Below are 19,310 nucleotides of genomic sequence, written 5' to 3'. Positions count from 1 at the left end.
TCTGACACAAGACGTATGTTTAATTAACACTATGACAACACCTGGAACAATGCTGCGCTACTGATGTGCACCGTAGTCTACGGAGCGCGCATGCGCATAAGAGAGACAGCGAGAGCGGATGTGTATTCTAAGTTTTGTGTGCAATTACACTTATACCTCCGATATGATTTGTTCTGATACCGACTCTGCTATTATACTATGATGATATCACATATTCAGAGTTAATGTAGCGTTTAGCTGTGTCCTGGAGCTAGCGAATTTGTTTTGTCAAGTAGCTGCCCGTAAATAGCTCTGCAACAGGAAGCGGTACAAAATAAAAGCACGGCACCGGAAACCCATTAATTTCAAAGTAAAAGATTTCGTTGCCTTTTAATCATGAGCAGATGCAGAATCAAGGTTTATTCGCAAGTATATTGACAGACACAAGGAATTTGGTTCCAGGTGTTTGTGGCTCTCAGTACAGGCCAATATAAACACTGTTCTTTAATTATAGACAAGCACTACACACTACATATACAGTAGTATACAACATTCAATAACTATACAGTTAGTATAGTTACAGATTAAACAAATAATCTCTCTCTCTCTTTTCTTTCTTTCGAGAGGTTTCTTCCATTAAAAGGAAGTTTTCCTCTCCACGCCAAGAACTAGAGCATGTTGTGCCAAGGCGGACATCACCATTTTAATTATATGTGTAATGATGTTGTCTATTAAGATTTTTGCGATCTGTATTATAGGCAGAGGGGCTTCTTGGAAGTTCCGCCCTCTCCATGTTTTTTTATTAACCATGTACGATGCACATTGTTAATCACTATGACTACATTTGACAAAATGAATTAATCTGCAGCTTAGCAAGTTTAATGACATGTCAAATACAAAGGCAAAGGCCATTTTGTTATACAATGTAGACCACATGAGTGCCAGTAGCTACCTCAAGCTCTGCCTCCTGTCTTCTCTTCAGAGCCACTGTCTCAAAGCTGTACAGCATCGCTGATCTCATCTCCGCCTTGAACACCTTTTCTTCCATTGTCGTTGACACTCTTTTATCACATCAACATGGGGTCTTACTATTACAATAAAATTGATGTGAAGCAAACATATAGTGGTCTGCTGTGCAGAAAAATGTAGGTGGCAGACACTAACAGGTTGAAATAATTAATCTAGATGTGGAGCTGGACCCTCTATGTGTTGTAATTGAGAGCAGTATGCTGTCCAACCTCTTTTCAATCCTGGACAATCCTTCTGACTCACAGCAGTGTGCTTCTGGACATAGAGCACATTCAGCCAGAAACTGATCAACATGAAGTGTGCCACGGGAGATCCTTTTTGTCTGTGGCCATAGAACTCCTGTAAAACTCCTACCCCTTCTGTAAGATGGAGGTGAACTATCATCAGAAGTTTATTCATATTCATTTATTTATCATATTTGTTAGCATTTTACCTAGATTTATAATTATTGACATATTTCCATCCATCTTTACATATTTTGTGTATATTTTGTCTTTTTTCTATTGATGCCATTTTGTATTTGTGTTGGTGTGAATCTTTTCTGGTTGTAGTTCCTTTTCTTTCTGTCTGAATTGAGAGCAACTGTAACAAGACAAAACAAATTCCCTCTGGAATTAATTTTATTTTTAAATCTTGATAACAAATAACACTTTCTCTCTTTAAAGAATGACAGTTTTGATGACACTGTTCAGGCTTTTAGGGATACAGAAGTGAGTTAAATTTGAATACACAAGGCTTATTAACATGTTAAAATGCTATATATATGGCTATACCTCTAAGCTCACCTTAGTAGCACAGAATTACATACTAGGTGTAATATCACATTGGGCCATAGGGGTCGCCCTAGAGCAAAAGCGGCACAGAGTTACATAATAGGTGTAATATCACGTTTTTGACGATATGGGTCGCTCTAGAGCAAAAGCGTGTGAACAGACAGGTATAAAAATCTCAACTTGGGACTGAAGTGAGGACTTTGTCTAAAAAAGAGAGGGTGGGTTTAGGGATCAATTTTAATACAAAAGAAGCGAGGACCGGCTAAAATGTCCTCACTCCCCAAAAATGTTCTCACTTTGTTGGTTAAAAACCCGAGCTGGTTCTCACTATGTAGTAAGTACAAACACACACACACACACACACACACACACACGCACACACACACGCACTGTTTCCAGTGTAGCTGAGAGACTTTCCAGCAAAGTCCCTGCAGGGCAGAGCTGCATTTATCAACCACTTCAGCTCCAGCAGACAGCTGTGGGGACAGCGCAGAGGAGCCGGCGTGTTTACATCACAGCTCAGACGAGACCCTCAGGACGGAGCCGGCGAAAATCTTTGCACATATTCAACCCCCATCCTCTGCAAGTGGTGCTAAAAATCACTAACAGGGCTGTGGCGCCACCTTCCGGCGAAGCGCTTTACTGCAGCCAAATCCTGTGGCGCACGACATTTGTCCGTCCTGCTGCACACGTATCAACTGGTCAACAGCCTCGGTCCACGCTTGTGTTCTTGAGCTTTGACCCAGAGAGGATCAGTGTTGGGATTGGTTTGGCAGATCCAACTGGATTCCTATTGGTGAAGCAGCTCAAGCCCACTTTTCTAAATCACAGTCATCCCCGGCTTCTTGTTGCTGCTTGTTGCCAAAGTCTCCAGAATAAACAGCAGCTATGTCTGTGTTTGCCGACGTCCCCCAAACAGCTCCTGTAGCTGTCTTCAAGTTAACGCAGGATTTCAATAACGACCCATTTCCCATCAAGGTGAACCTCGGAGTGGGAGGTAAGTTGTCCACAATATGTGAACTAGAGCAAGCGGGTGGTCTGGGTTAGTTATTATTAACATGTGGTGCTTTATGATGCAAAAATCTGATGATGCAATTTGATGCTGTGATATTAAAATATAGTCTCACCTAATAATCTCTCACTTTGTGGACTGTGGAGTCAATTAAATTACTGTTTCTTCAAAGTTCAAGTCTACTTTAATTCCTGCTTCTCTCCTCCAAGCTAAAGGCACATTTCAGCCCTCAGTCCAGCTGTGTATACTGTTAATCTCATTAAAAGTAGTAATCCTTGCTGCCTGCATTGCAAAGGAACAGTATGAGAAACATGGCTGAAGTGTGTTGTGGCTGTTTGTTTGTGACACTGCTTGGCAGGATGATTCTACCTGAGTCCCATGGCGAGTGCAGGAGGCTGAGGCCTCATAATCTCCTCTCTGTAAGTCTCAGTGCTCCAGATGGTCTTCAGCTACTGGGCAGCTGGGAAATATAGGCCACACGGGGTCTATTAAAAGTCACACGTAGATGTGAAACAAGTAGCTCAATGTGGCTTATTTAACCTTATTTGATAGTAAACTCAATATTTTCTTATTATTATTATTTTTGGTGCAGCCTACCGGACAGATGAAGGCCAGCCGTGGGTTTTACCTGTAGTAAAAAAGGTGGAAAAGGTCATTGTGCATGATGACAGGTTGAACCATGAGTACCTGCCCATCCTTGGCCTGCCTGAGTTCAGATCTGCGTCCTCCAGGATTGTACTGGGAGAGAGTAGTCCTGCCATCAAGGAGAACAGGGTTTGTGTGGTGAAAACACGTACAGTTGTTCTGTTTGTAATCTCCCTCCATTTAAACTGACTGTCAGTCTGTTTCTGTTCACTGCCAGGTGGGGGCTGTCCAGTGTCTGGGCGGTACAGGTGCTCTGAAGATCGGGGCAGAGTTTCTCAGGCGTTTCTACAATGGAAACAACAACACCAGAACCCCTGTATATGTATCTGCACCAACCTGGGGTATGTCAGTGCATACATGCAAACAAAGTGGAAATGAACATAGTTCCAAGAAAGGAGCTCCATGTTCAAGGAGGAGTGTGATGTTGATTGGGTATCAATTCAGATGTAAGAAACATTAAGAAAACAATGAGCAACCTCTTAAAGAAAATACAGATAATCAAGTTTCCTTACTGCTTGTTTCAGAAAATCACAATGCTGTATTCGCCAGTGCCGGCTTTGTAGATATCCGGTCATACAAGTACTGGGACTCAGTGAAGAGGGGCCTTGATTTTGTCGGTTTCCTCGCTGACTTGGAGGTAAGTGTAATGCGATAGACATACTTTTGGTCATCATTTATTTTCATAAGGAGTTTATGGTTCTTTCTCTCACAGAGTTGCCCGGAGCACTCCATCTTTGTTCTGCATGCCTGCGCCCATAATCCAACTGGAATAGACCCCACGCAAGATCAGTGGAAGCAGATTGCTAAAGTTATGATGGTATAATAACACACGCATGCACACAAATGCAAACCAACATGTTGTCTGTTCTGTCGTCTTAGCTTTCACCACTAACCATAGCGTCAGATTAAAGAAGACATTGCTTTGCATGCTTGATGCGTAGAGAAGATTGTTTGATGTTACGTCTTCATATTTTCCAGAGGAGGAAGCTGTTTGTGTTCTTCGACTCGGCTTATCAGGGCTTCGCCTCTGGCAATCTGGAGAAAGACGCCTGGGCAGTTCGTCATTTTGTCTCCATGGGGTTTGAAATGTTCTGCGCTCAGTCGTTCTCCAAGAACTTTGGCCTTTATAGTGAGTCACCCATGGGTTGTATTGTCCTTAATCACAATGACATGACAAAAAGTACCCTGCATGGCCACATTTTAACACTAGAATAAAGGATAGACCCCTAACTTACCTGTCAGATCAGTCAGACAGGACAGACTTAGATGATGTGTCACATGTTTGTCTCATCAGATGAGCGTGTGGGCAATCTGACCGTTGTGGCTCGAGACGCAGACAACTTGAAGCGACTTCTGTCCCAGATGGAGATGATTGTCAGAACCACTTGGTCGAACCCACCGTCTCAGGGAGCTCGCGTTGTTGCCATCACTCTCACCTCAACTCAGCTTTTCAGTGAATGGTCAGTGCTGCATCAAGTATGAAGTCCACTTAAAATAATGCATTTTCTGATGTAGCGGTTTTCTTTGTCTCTAGGAAGAACAATGTGAAGACCATGGCTGACAGGGTCTTACTGATGAGGGCGCAGCTGAAAGCTAAGCTTCAGGCTCTGGGGACACCAGGGATCTGGGACCACATCACAGAGCAAATTGGCATGTTCAGCTTCACGGGCCTCAATCGTGAGTGCAAATTTACTGCAATCACACAAAAACACTGAACTCCACTGTATCCTCTAACACGCAATGCCTTTCCCTACAGATACACACAAAGATGTTTACTATTAGTTATCAGTGAATAATTAAATCTGGTTCTGCTGCTCTTCTTCTGCAGCCAAACAAGTAGAATACTTGATAAAGGAGAAACACATCTACCTAATGGCCAGTGGTCGCATCAACATGTGCGGTTTGACCACCAAGAACATCGACTATGTTGCTCAGTCCATCCATGATGCCGTCACCAAGGTCCACTAGAAGACTAGACTACAGTAGATCTCAGCACTTCCTCCTGCCTGATGCCAGGTTCAGTGTTAATAACCAGCTGAATGTCTGGGGTAAACGAAAACCATCAATCATACAAATACACACACACACACACGCCTGTTTCCCCTCATTGTTTGTGCTAAGCTAAGCTCAACACATCCTGGACCTCTTTCTTTGTTAGAACTATTAATCTAACTCTCATATTTTTCAAAATATGAGGTGTTCTTTTCAGTGATTACATTATTAATTCGTCCCCCGTTGCCTGTGTGTTGTCACCTGCTTATATCATTAGATTACTGTTACCTCAGCAGGGTTGACTCATATGTCAACCTGCGTTAAACATGACCAAACTGATTCAATATGGCTTTAATACCAGGAAGCTAATACAAATGTCAAAAGTATTTTCCACCTCTGTCGTGAATTAAATGGCAGTACAGCATCTGTTGCTGAATGACATGTGAAACATCTCAGGAATATATTTTGAACTGTGTGATTTATTAATAACATATAACTGTCCTGTGCCCAGAGGGTCATAATTACCTCTCTATGATTCTGTTTTTTGTGGGATGGTGGTTCCTCCTGTTTGTATTCAGGAAGCACAAATGACACTGAACTTTTCCAACTAGAACCACAACAATCCCAGTGTTTTCAGCAATTTTATGAACTGTTGTGTAAGAGCCTCTTATCAGTGGCACAAACACACTTATCAACCTGTTTGCTATTGTATCACTGTGCACAGTGCATTAGCAGAGCAGTCATACTGGTTAGCAAATGAATTTTACATGAAACTGTCCACATCAATTCATCTAATGAGATTAAATGACTAATAAAGAACTTTGAATATTGTGTTTGTAATGCTCTCACATATGTTGGAGTCATTTCAAAGAACACACACTTTATAGTTGAAATGAGACAAATACCAAATACCAGAAACAAAACAGTAGTTAAGTCAATTTATTCATATTTTACTAATTTTCTCACGTAAAACATATGGTCTGTCTCTTGATATCTTTGGGTAACTTATATAATCATCTATATTTTGCTTTACAAAATGTAACTTTGCCTATTCATCCCAAATAAACGTTTCTGGTTCCTCTCAAATATAAATCCCTGTAAACCAACTGCAAAACCCCTGAAAGGATTCTGCTTTGTGAGAGTTTCTGATTCACAGAAATCCTGTCGCTCAGTCAGTTGTCAGATCAAAAGACTTCCCACTGTGTGCTCTGCGTACATGTAGGGGTCAATGTGAAAAGCTTAGCAGTGCAGTATTCTTTGTACTTCCATTGCCTTACCAGGCAGAATGAATTATATCACTGTCCGAGTTTCTCCAAACACCACATTGTGTGTGTGTGTGTGTGTGTGTGTGTGTGTGTTTGAAGGGAGGTGTTGGCTTGACGTCAGTGTGCGTCATATTGCTTTCCTCTTTCATATCTCTCTTTCTCTCGGTGTACCTGCCAGAATTTCACAATGCAGAGCACAGTGCATGCAGTGACTGCTGCTAGAACTCTCATTTAAAAAATCTTATTATTATCTACTTGGGAATTATCCAACATTTTTTAAATTCTCACAATAGTTTTAATCTCTATATGGATGGCTTTAAAATTCCTTAAGTGATCACCTAGCAGCTGCTTTTGATCCATTTTTAGCTTCAGTCTCAACTCCAACAGTTAAGACATGTGGCTCCTCTCTGAATTTGATTTAAGACCTTTAGTAGTGTAAAATTAAGTTACACTGCACCTCTATGGAGAGAAGTTACTGCAGACTGGAATCATCCCTTTCATGCGTACTTGTACATAAACATGCATACGGAAAACCAGGGATGTTTTTTTTTGTACAGGGGTTAAATCTACAGTCAAAACAGTGTAAACACACATGCAAGTAGAAGCTACCTCCTCAGTTATACTCATACTCATAATATCCATTTGAATCCCAAGACCCCTAGCTTATTTTTAATTGGTGTATGCAGCTTTAGTAACTGAGATGAACTGTACATAGGCAAATGGCTAATTCAGTGGCTAATGGTAGGAAGTCAATGAGATTCATTGTGAATGTGGTGATGCTGCATGTTCTACTGAATCTACAGTAAGGACAGGCGGATGATAACAGGAGAAAAGGTGAGGGTGTTGGTTAGATAGAAACACTGAAATTGTGTAGTGATTAATTCAAGTCAGTTATGATACAGTATACTGTCTAAGATGACTTATATTGCTATCTTCATATCACTTTAGGGACAGTAAATCTGACATTTCCATAAAAAAAATCCATAAGAAACTGTGTGTTTTCTCTCTTGGGTTTTTTTTTAAATTGTGCATACCACTCTGAAGCTGAGAGGCAAGTGTGTACAATACATAGTCATTCAAGTTCAGATTTAATATATGGCTTATTTTAAATACTTATTTTCATCTGATATAAAAATGCAATTAAAAAATGTGCTCTTGTCTAGTGGCTTTTTCTTTTTAGCCAATGGCTAGTGTGTTGGCTTGTGGTGGCAATAGGTGGTCCCCTTATGGCAACATTTGGACAGTTCCCTGGGCAGTTCCCAAGTTTGTGGGAACTGACTCGTAATAACAAACAAATAATAAATACTCTTTATCAATTGTTGATCAAGTAGAAGGTCAAAGGTGGCTCAGACATGATTAAAGGACTTTGTTGGGTTTCTCCATATTCAGAGATCTTGTAGAGTTCAAATCAAATGACAAGCTATGCTACTGTTTAAGTAACACATCATGGCGTAAATAAGACGATTACATGTTAAAATTATGAACAGAACTACGCAACATTTGATTAAAACCCGCAGATCCATACAGTCCAGTGTAAGGCTGGTTTAGATTTGTCCAATGCTGTTGGACCATCAGTGGCCTAGACCTATTCATGATTTTAGGGTGTGAAGTCAGGCAGATGTTGGGCTGAGTGTGGCAGTGGGGACCTGAGTATTATCAGTGGCTACAGCAGACGTAACTGGCTTGGAAAGAGGGCGTCTGTGAAGGGGTGATTGTCTTGTGAGGATTCCCAGTGAATGATAAAGAGGAAGAAGGTGTGCGCTTCATGCCTCTTCCTCAGTGTCACTGTGCTAACTCGTCACTGGTGGTTGCTCTGAGCCTTCCTCCAAACTCTTCTCTCCTTCTCGAGACTTTTTCCTCCTCTTGTTACCTAGAAACCGAGGAGAACATGCTGAAAAGTCTGTGCTGGTAAAAATACCTGCCTGTAGCTGCAACGGCATCACTTCTCTCTTGCTTTTGTCATGTTCACATTTGTTTAACTGTGAATAAAAGCAACTTACTAGAGTGTTTTTAAACTACATTTGCCATTAACTCCAAAATAGCGCAGCTAACACCTCACTTAAATAAATAAGAAACAGATGAGTCATATCGTGTCTGAGTCAAGAAGGACAGTTGCATCTGGAGAATTTGCTCAGCAGGAAGGAGTAGGTTGCAGCAAAGGACACGACACATCACCTGTTGCTAAGATACCCACAGCAGGTTGCTACGTCTGATACAAAACTTTGGGCACATCTGATGGTTTGTGTGGGCGTGCTGCCGCCGCATCAGTGTTCATGACAAATGGCTCACTCACTCAGTTTACGCAAAAGCTTCTTTCCAATGTTCTCTTCTGAGCTGGACAGAGACAGAGAGCTGATGAAGGGAGAGGTAGATGGCTGAGACTCTGTAGGCACATCTGAAAGAGAGCGTTTAAGAGAATAGAGTAAGACAGAAGGGATACAGCAGAAATGACAAGTATGAAAGTGAGAAGTGACAGCTTTCGAAAAACACTGACATGTGACACCCTAAGAATTGTGAAGTCACAAAACGTTCGTGTCTTCTTCGTGTTACTACTACTGATTATGCTACTTACAATCTTAAGTGCACTGAGAAAAGTTGTTGTTTAATTCGTGTGATTTCAATTTTCGAGAGGAAAAGTATTTTATTTCCTAGTCTCGCCATACATAAAAGCCTTTGTGTCAAGATCTCTTCTGAGACTCTTGCAATGAAATTCTTCAATATGATTTAATTCTACTGCCTGAAACATTTTGAAAGGAAAGTACTCAGCACTCTTTTTCATTGAGGAAGAGTTTACAATTCGTGATCTAATCAAAATGCTTTGAGTGACACTCACCATTCTCTCCATAATTGTCTGGTCGGTCCTCGTGGATGTAGGGGATCTCATCCATTCGAAGGAACACAGTATCATTTGGACTTCTCTGTCCATCAGATTTACTGCCTGTAGAGAAAGAATTACACAAAGCTGACCTGAAGAGCCAGTAGTGACCTGTCTAAAAGACTCGAACACACAAACTGCACAGCATGGGTCAGATGGTCTGAGGGATCCACACTTACGAACGATACGGTTTCGCTCATTGAGCTGAGAGGTGCTGCGAAGGCCACCGTGGGGATGGAGATGTGCAAGGCGTGCCAGACCCAGCCGAGTGTGCGTGTGTGTGAGGGGGAGGGCGATGCTGTGCGAGCGAGCCTCTGGGATCTGAGACCTCCCCTTAGCATCGGGATCCACTGGGTCTGGTGTCTGAGGGGAGCTGTCCATCCTGGTGGCCGTTAGGGCGTTCTGGTAGTGATTCCTAGTGATCTGTGAAGACATTGAGAGCAGGATATATCGTCAGCATCTGATCTGTGCTACAGGAGTAAGAGGGGAGGTGAAGTGAGAGGGCACATCCATTATTTAAGGCAAATATTTTTCATGTTTGGAGCTCAATTATCCCCAGTGATTAAAGGGACGAGGGTGTATAGAAGGCAGAATTAGACAGGATGTCTGTGTTCAGTCAGAATCAAGGATCAGCACATATCAAAGGCAAACACAGCAGCAGAGGAGGAGTAAGCATTTTTGGGGCTTTCCGAGATTAAATACAGGGGGCTTAAATGTGCAGTTGTTTGCTTGTGCTCCCAGTTTCACCTGGAGTGTGCAGGAAATTCAACATTTAATTGAGGGTAAAACTGCAGAGGTTGATTTTTGTTCCGTATGTTGCTGTGGCGTGTTTCTGTTTGTAACCTTGATGATCTGCAGGTCTGTGAGTTGTCGAACTGAGTAGTCTGGTAAATAGACCCCCCCTCCTCCTGTGGTGAGCTGACCGACGCTACCTCCACTCAGCAAAGAATCTGATTGGTTCAGACCACTGCCCCGAGAACTATACCTTTGGCCTGAAAAGAACAGAAGAAGAAAAGTTGTGAATTTCATGCATCAACAATGTTTCATGAAAAACTGTCTAATGCAAACTTGCTGGAAGATCAATATAGTTACATGAACTGCAGTTCTTGCTTTGACTTTTTCTGCTATTTCCAAAACCTGACTTCCCCAAACTGTATAATTACCTGTTATTAAGGAAAAGGACCCTAAATACAATAAGTTAAGTCATTAAAATAAGTTGAACAACATCCTTCAGCACTTGCATGCTTCCTTAATTTTGCACTTACATTTAGTATTTCCTTCACTGTGTGTGTGTGTGTGTGTGTGTGTTTATTTTAGTTCAAGTAAATGAACATGCTCAGTGTAAAGCTCCTTTTATTAAATTAAACTATAGGAGTCTACTGTCACACTGGAGTGATACAGTCGAATGTAGCCTAGACTCCTAAAAATGTACCGCACACAATTACTTTACAGACCAGCTTATTACAATCTTTACTATAATGCTAAAATGTAACTTCCAAGGTGCCAAAAATATCTGAGTCAGCAGATTCCCTAGTGAACACACTTTTAAAATATGAATATGTGTGTATTTTGTTAAGTAAGTCCTTTCCATTGACCTATTCTACATGGTTTTGAATGAAGCTCTTCCTGGCTAAGTGGCAAGTAATGCTATTCTTGTCAAGACCACTGAGAAGCAATGACTCAGAGAGAGAGAGAGAGAGAGAGAGAGAGAGAGCGATGTACAAACAGTAGAAACAGCTTTTATTGTGAAGCACTTCTGCAGCTTTTTAAGAAGAATTTCTGGATTTATTCAGAAAAATGCAGATGAGGGATTTGCCAATGTTTAAATATCTGAAAATATTTAATGGAGTCTTCCAAATAGCCTACTCTAAATATCACACACCCACAAGAAGAGGCTTACTGCTTGCTCTGCAGTTTTAGCTGGATTCCATCTAATCCTGTGCAGGTCGTGTCCTTTCCGCTGGGAAATTCTCTGAAATCACTTCTTTTAATTACTCACTTCCCACGGCTGCTGCTGCTGCTGCTCTCTCAGGCTGATACTACGCAGACACTAGCTGGGATTTAGACTGTAGAAACACTTCCATTACCAGCACTGCTGCCTTAGTGGTATGATTATTACTGCTGTGTTGTCATCATTATTCCCTTTTGAAGTGCTGTTGAATTATTGATCTATATTGCCTCGTGTGTGCTTACTTACCAATAGGCAGGGGTGGGATGAGTGCTGGCATGCCATAATAGGAAAATGCTCCATTTTCAAAGCGGAGAGCCTCCTTTCCTATCTCTACTTCCACACGTCCCTGCAATGTCAACACAGCCATTTACTGCAGATGCATTAGGGCTGAGCTCTATGGTGTGAATACTTCATTGATTACCTATCTAATGAACCCTAAGATAAGAAAAAGAAAAAAGTTCTGCAACTCACAGTCGTGTTGTCAGTTTGGGATTTACCTGCAGGATGAGGACAAAGTAGTCGACAGGTTTGTTCCTCTGGAAGAGATAGTGTTGAGGAGCGTGTTTGTTTTTGGGATTGAACTTGAGTTCCTGCACAACGCTGGGATGTTTAATGAGACGCAGCAAGATCTTCTCTGACAGGTGACATGGCCTAAAGGGCTCCACCTCTACAAGATAGAAGCATTTAAATGCAAACACACCAAAACAGCAGAAAGAAGAAGGGACAACATGTCCTATTACATTTTATCCTTCAGTCCTCCATGTGCAGCCCACAGTAAATGCACATATCGGCTACATAAAAGCAACATGTAATGTTACCTGTAGCTAAAAAGCGGTGCGTTGCAAGCAGCAGCTGGGGGGAGATCTTCACCTTCAGCTCATTTTCGGACACTTTGAAAATAGAAAAGTCCTGCTGTTTCCTCTCATGGTTGGATACCCTCCTTTTTGTCCGATTGTCAGCTGTGGATACACAGTTTACAAATCATTTGAAGTGCACGTTATACTGCGCGGTGCAAATGTCACATTTTATGTCTGTTTATGGTCTGTTAATGGCAAAGGGAGGAAAAAGTATTACTCTTTCAATGCTCAGACTAAGCAGTATGACAATTTAGTAACTACTTTGAGATACCTCATTGGTGGATGCAACTTTTAGACTTAAGTGTATGAAACTTAAATACATAAACACGAAGTTCCAGTATGTGCAAATACGTCTCTGATTCCCTTTTTTAAACATACATTTTAACTGCACCAGTAACAGCTTGTGCTATAAATGCCTGAAGTGCAATGTCAGTTGCAATTAGTTGGTTTGTGATATATAAAGAATACGCACACAAAAATATGCAAACCTAGACACATAAGAAGCCCAGAGTTTATGAACTCCCACACAAGTGCACCCATGACAGAGACTCACACACTCTGTATGTAATTAAAATGGTTACACGCTACACAATGTTTTGTTCTATCTTCTGGGAGCTGTTTTTTTTTTTTTTTTTTTTTTTGGAAGATTATAATTAAAGTGATTTTCTTTCTCTAACTGTGGCAAGCAAATAGCAAAATGCAGTGAGTGAAAAGAAAGTACAAAATAAGATTAAATATGAAATGAAGGGAGTGTGCTGTTTGAATCCTCTTTGCAGAGAGTCTTTCCAGCCAATTAAAGTGGATTATGGTGATTATCTGTGAGACTGGGCCATTAATTCACATTATTTAATTATGCATCATGGAGGAGCTGTGGCCAACAGGGAGGAGAAGGTCAGATCTATAGTTTAATGAGAAAACAGAAGAGCAGATGGCAGAGAATGCAAATCGTAATTTTCTATTCATACTACCATTGTACTAACATCCCTAAATAAAATATGCTTTTGAAATGAGCCTTTTCCAGCCATGTTGTTCACCACAGAGTTAAACAGGCTGCCAGCTGCTATGACAAGGACAAAATCTATTCAGTGTGGGAGCTGGAAAATTGATTCACAGCTAACGCAACAGTGATTTTCAAAACTCAAAGTTTCATAATCAGCGCGTTCGTGCATCATACATACTATACAGGTCTGTCTCATCCACAATCTCAGACTTGATGATCTCTTCTATGACGTCCTCCAGGGTGACGATGCCCATCACTTCATAAAAGGGGTCTCCCTCCCCCTCACTGTTCACCCTCTGCACCACAGCCAGGTGGGATTTACCTGCATTCATCAGAGAGGGAAAGAAAGCACGACAGTTTTTCAAAATGTGAGCTCATGTTGAAAACCGCTCGGGCAACGGGTTGAGAGGCAACGTCACTGGATAAAAATAACGCGAGTCAACAGCCTCCAACTGGATCTGTGCAGTCAAGATGAAAATCAACACTGATAGAGCAACCAGAGCGCAGAGGCCGTAAACACAGGGGAGATTTAACAATATGAAATGATTTCAGTGTCGGGGTTGCCCCAGTGTATGTGTGTGTGACTCAGTCGAGTAGTAAGTGTGCAATGGGGGATTAGTCTGGAGACACTTTGACAGTTTGGAAGACTTCGCCCCTTACATAAACACGGAGATTATGCAATCAGTCTGGGATGCTTGCATCTGCTGACTAAACTGCCCATGCTGCTGCCACCCCTGTAAACACACATACAATACGCAGAATGCACACACACACACTTTACACATCCGTGAGCAGACCCAGCGCTCCCACTCAGTGTTTGGCTGAACATGACAAGCCTGCCAGATACAGTGACACAGCTAGCCAACAGCATCTCTGGAAAGAGTTGATAAAGCAAATGTGACAAGAAGTCAAGGAGAGAAGTGACAAGGAGAGAGTTATGGGGAAAACTGCCATGAACACATTAACAAAATATGAGTGTACTATATATATATATATATATGTTTTATATGTCTAAAAATCAATTTTACTTAAAGTATTAGACCAAACAAGTTATCTAACCAAATGTATAATGTCTCTGGAACACAGACATCGGGGAAACAAACTGTCTCCAACCTTACTTTGAACAAATCAGAGGCTCATATGAGATGGTCTGATTTAGGGGATTACTGCCAAGGGATAAAATGGATCAAATGTTTTAATCCACTGGGACAAACAAATAAATAAATAAATAAATGCTGATTGACTGACTAGGCAGTCGTTGCCAAACATGAGGCTGAGGTTGAGGTTTGCGCTCAGGTCAGCTTGTCTGAAGAGTTCAGGTAAATCAGACGTGGATTTGCCCTCAGCCGCTGATGTGCCCAGGCACTGCATTACATCATTCACATGTTACATAACACTCTTGCAGAGTGGCACACACTTCCCAGACTCACGCAGACGCACATGCCTGGAGCAAAACTGGGTCTACCATAGATGCCCCCTTTGAGAATGTTTCTGCTTAACCAGTTTTCCAGGCTCCTCCAGTCTATGTTTGAACTCCATTTATTGTTTTAAATCCCTCGTAATATGTTTTTATATACGAGTGTTAATTGACAGTGATTTCTGCAAACACTACAGCCATACAGTACAATAGAAAGGAAATTGTGTATGCAGGTAACAACTTAGACACGTGGCTTTAACGACCACGGTCACTATTAATATGCACATGTTTATTATGATATACAGGATGTTAAGACTTATGGCAGCTTTTTGTGACGCACATTCAATTTTATAGCATGAAATCTCACTGTATATCTGCAGCCCTCTCTCTAATTTCTTACATCACTGGTGACATTTCCTTTCCTTTTCCCCTAACACAGACCTCATCCCTGCCCATCACCCTTCTCAACGAGACGTCTTTACAGCTCCCAGCCTGGCTTCCTGAACAGCAGGAGTCTTTCTATCCGTGAGAGCAAAGTAGGAAGGAGGCGAGTGGGGAAGGGAAAGGTTAGTGCTGAATTTTTCATGGTTGCTCGGCAGGCTTGAACGGCGATGACCTACACTGAACTTTGAAGACGCTTCAAAGTCACTGGGAGCTGACTATTCGGTGCACGCAGACAATTTAAAGGTGAAGTTTGACTTTGCCTTGGCATTTTATTTTAGAATAACATTCCAGCAACATGGAAGCACACAGAAACGCAAAGTCAGGACCGAGCCAGCGGGTGACTTGTGTCATAATAAAGCTATCATTTCTAATCCGGGACAAGAGGAATTGGAATGTAATTCATGACCACACGTCACCACTCTGTCCCCTTTCACACTCTGCTGTCCTGCTGTTCCACACTGACATCTATTGAGATTTCTTCGTCATGAAACTGATTTAAATCTTTGTATCCACCTTTTAAACCTATAAATTAAATTGTAACTTAACTGCCTCTCGTGCTGTAAGTGTCCATTTTACCTTCCGATGTGATCAGGAGAGCAGTTTGAACTGTTTGCTTCTCATAACATTGAATCCGAATCGCATTCAGTGTGTTATCATGGAGACTGAACAAGGTCCCCGGAGAGAGGTGACACACTTTTGCTTACCAGTGAACAGATGCTATCACTGTGCATGTATGAGAGGGGGACTTCAATGCTGTGAATTCACTTATCAGCAAAGACACTTACCCGACAAAAGACGTGTGTGATGTGACTGGATTCATCGCCTCTACCTCTATTCCAGTGATGGCACAGTCTTGCTAAATTCCTTTTTAAAACACTTCAATGTTACATTAGACTGTAGCTCTAATAACTGGTACACATGTAGAAATGGGAGCAGACAGGGTGGTGGTGGGGGGGGGGGGGGGGGGGGGGGGGATAAAGTTCACAGTGCTGTCATGGGAAAATGACTTTTACTCATAAATTAGAGAGATAACCCACTCCAGTCCTTGGTAGCCTCTGACCTCTGGTTGAACCACACTGACTGTGTGACACTGGATTCAATTTCACATATGGCTCTCACTGCTCTGGGGATCAAAGGGCTTTACTAGGAGCCAGTGGACTGATGTGTACATTGACTGCTGCACTGAAAACTTTTAAACCACTGCACAGTCACTTCAAAGGACACTGAACTCCTAGGTGGGAGGAGGTAGCCTTGAGTCTGCCAAAACATTTGGGGCCTCACACACTCATGGCTTCTTACTTCTAAGTTATAAGTTTGGACGTACCTCTCTTGAATTCCTCAAGCATCACATCCAGCTTAGTGTCATTGAACACGCAGTGCATGGGATGCTTGTAAAACTGCGTGATTGTTTTCAGAGGAGTGCAATCGTCAGGATCCACGAAGGCCAAGTCTTTGACAAAGAGGATGTCCACGATGTTGGACCTCTCATTCTCGTAAACTGGGATCCGGGTGAAACCGCTCTGCATCACGTCGGACATGGTGCAGAAATCCAGCACGGCGTCCGACGACAACATGTAGCAGTCAGACAGCGGGGTCAGCACATCCTCTACCGTCTTGGACCTCAGTTCCAGGGCTCCCTGGATGATGTTGAGCTCCTCTTTGACCAGGTCGTGGTATGGATCTGTGACGCGCAGCATGGCCACCAACTTCTCCCTGGTGTAGAAGTTACTGATCTCTTGGTGCAGCATGATGTCTAGTATCTTGGAGACTGGGTAGGCGATGGGGAAAAACACCAACATCAGCAGGCGGGTTGCGCAGAGGGTCTTGGAGGCGATGGCAAGACTGTGCCTCGACGCCACAGAGTGAGGTAAAATCTCGCCAATAAAGAAGATCCCGAAAGTACACGAGGCAGTCGAGAGAGCTGTCATTCCTAAAATCTGACACATCCACACCACAAAGCACGTGTTTGTAAGCACGTTACCCAGCACCACAGTGCAAAGGATGTAGTTCCCATGTTTACGCACCGACTCTATTTTATGTGCGTATTTCTGCTCCTTCTCCGTGCCACTGTTCTGCAGGACCCGCAGCTCTACGGGGTCCAGAGCCAGCATGCTGATGTTCAGACCGCTGCAGAGCGCAGACAGTCCCAGCAAGAGTATAGAGACACCTGCCTGGAGCCAAACATCCGCCTCTGCAGGTCTCTCCTCCACCGCCAGCCAGAAGTCTTTGGTGCTGAAGTGCTCCCATTTAACTCCATCAAACGCGCACATGGAATAATATTTGATCACCTCGCCTCTGCGCAGGTCTTTGGCGAGCAGCTCCACCAAAACTGAGTTGTGACTTGAGCTGGATCTGAAGGAGCCCAGCAGCTCGATGTCAGAGCTCCGGGCGTTCTCCTCTTCGCATGGGTTCCCCTTGAAGCGGAGCCGCCTTTCCGTGTCTCCGTTGTCCCGATCTGGTTCCTCTATAAACGCGATCCACGGAGCGGTAGGAGTGGAGTCAGGTCTGCCTGTGAGGTTCAAGCTGTTGGGATGCTCTGCATCTGGGGATGTGGAGTAGTAAACCCTCAGTATGAAGCGAGTGCCCTCCGTAGCTCTTAGTATCCCATCCTGCACGGACAACTCTCCGCTCTGGGTGTCTTCCGGCCGGACACCGAGCAGCGCCGCTGTCGGCGCTGGCAGAGAGGAGAGGGTGACGGCGAGAAGGATGAGAGAGAGCCGGCGCAGATGCGGGATGCAGCAGAGAGCATCCGCAGCATCCGCAGCCATCATGCTGAATGAACCACTGAAGGACACGGGAGAGCTGGGTCACGTGGTCCGCAGATGGGATGGACGGAGCAGCTGGGTGGCCATATCCGCGAAGAAGAGGATGAGTATGGCACAAATAGAGGAAGAGAGAGCGAGAGGAGGGGGGCACCAGAGTCCTTAAATATACATGACAACCGTGACGTAGGCCTGTCTCGTTTGCTTTGTGCTGTTTTCTAAAAATAGCAGGCAGGAAATGCCCAATCGTGAATGATTATTGTGATGCACCATAAGTCAAACAACGCAAACATAGAAAACATTTAAAAGGATAAACGTCAAAGCACAAACGTGGAGTGCTTGTGAAGTCATCTTTCATATTTTACTCATGTTTTAAAATATCCACTAGATGGCGGCGTTGTCGTCTGCTTCGGTGCAGCACGTCCCCAAAACGACTCCACTTAGTAGCTTTCAAAGCTTAAAGACGCACAGACAAGAGAGTGTTGATTTATCTCTGTCGTAAAGCAGCCCTGTTATCAGAATCCGCGATCTCTAAGAAATGAAATCATTTCTAATAAATCCGATATGTCAACGCGCGTCTGAAGAATCCATTTTGATCCCGAAGCTTCAAAGGGGAACATCGCATTAAACTCTTATGTCCTGTGGATTATATTAAACATAAAGACCCATCTATTATTAGGAGAACGAGACGAGGCAGCAAAATGAATTAAACAGGGTCAGCTAAGTACTTACATAAATGATCCCATATGACGACTGGGACAATGATGTTGTTGCTGCTGCTATTATTATTATTATTATTATTATTATTATTATTATTATTATTATTATTATTATTATTATTATTATTATACTTGGTGGTTGTTGTCTTTGAAATATAGTAAAAAAAAAGCCTCATGCACTTAAGTTTGAAGAGTGTGCCAGTTTTTATGAGGTAGGGAGCTGAAGGTGAGAACAGTGTCCTGCAGTATTAAACACTTAAACACAGTCTCTGCTTTCCATCAGTCACACACTTAAAGCAACACTGTAGTAAAAAAAAAAAAAAAAAAGACTTTACAGGAAAGAACAGAACAATCTAAGTTCCGAGCTCCACAAATGGAAATCAAAAAAAGGATTAACCCGCTTATAATTCAACTTTTCACTGCACATTTCATCGGAATGCGAAAATATAACCTATAAGAAAACAGGAAACCCACCCCGTAACATCGGATTGATCCCATTTCAAAAGCTCAGATAACTTAACTTGTTCATTTGCTTGTTTGAAAATCGAACTTAAAAAATGTGGGATTTTTAAAGATAAAAAGAAAGAAAG

General features: G+C 42.5%; 2 protein-coding genes across 2 annotated transcripts; one reads left to right on the top strand and one right to left on the bottom strand.

Annotated features, from left to right (window-relative positions):
• The first annotated feature begins 2,615 nt into the window (after positions 1-2,615).
• got1 (glutamic-oxaloacetic transaminase 1, soluble) lies at positions 2,616-6,024 on the top strand. The gene is made up of 9 exons (XM_026356834.1): positions 2,616-2,778; positions 3,386-3,567; positions 3,656-3,779; positions 3,963-4,075; positions 4,151-4,255; positions 4,417-4,567; positions 4,733-4,898; positions 4,973-5,115; positions 5,267-6,024. Exons 1-9 carry the CDS (start codon positions 2,670-2,672, stop codon positions 5,404-5,406), a joined length of 1,233 nt encoding a protein of 410 aa, XP_026212619.1. The 5' UTR covers positions 2,616-2,669; the 3' UTR covers positions 5,407-6,024.
• Positions 6,025-8,131: 2,107 nt separating this feature from the next.
• On the bottom strand, positions 8,132-18,028 carry LOC113159870 (metal transporter CNNM1). The gene is made up of 10 exons (XM_026356833.1): positions 16,564-18,028; positions 13,557-13,700; positions 12,340-12,480; positions 12,019-12,188; positions 11,768-11,867; positions 10,414-10,562; positions 9,750-9,993; positions 9,529-9,633; positions 8,989-9,090; positions 8,132-8,565 (listed from the first exon to the last, which is right to left on the bottom strand). Exons 1-10 carry the CDS (start codon positions 18,008-18,010, stop codon positions 8,486-8,488), a joined length of 2,682 nt encoding a protein of 893 aa, XP_026212618.1. The 5' UTR covers positions 18,011-18,028; the 3' UTR covers positions 8,132-8,485.
• Between the last annotated feature and the right edge of the window lie 1,282 nt (positions 18,029-19,310).

This window comes from Anabas testudineus, chromosome 15 (genome assembly GCF_900324465.2).
Source record: "Anabas testudineus chromosome 15, fAnaTes1.2, whole genome shotgun sequence".
Taxonomy (NCBI): domain Eukaryota; kingdom Metazoa; phylum Chordata; class Actinopteri; order Anabantiformes; family Anabantidae; genus Anabas; species Anabas testudineus.
The sequence above is the reverse complement of the archived record's forward strand: the minus strand, read 5'-3'. Positions and strand labels throughout refer to the sequence as shown.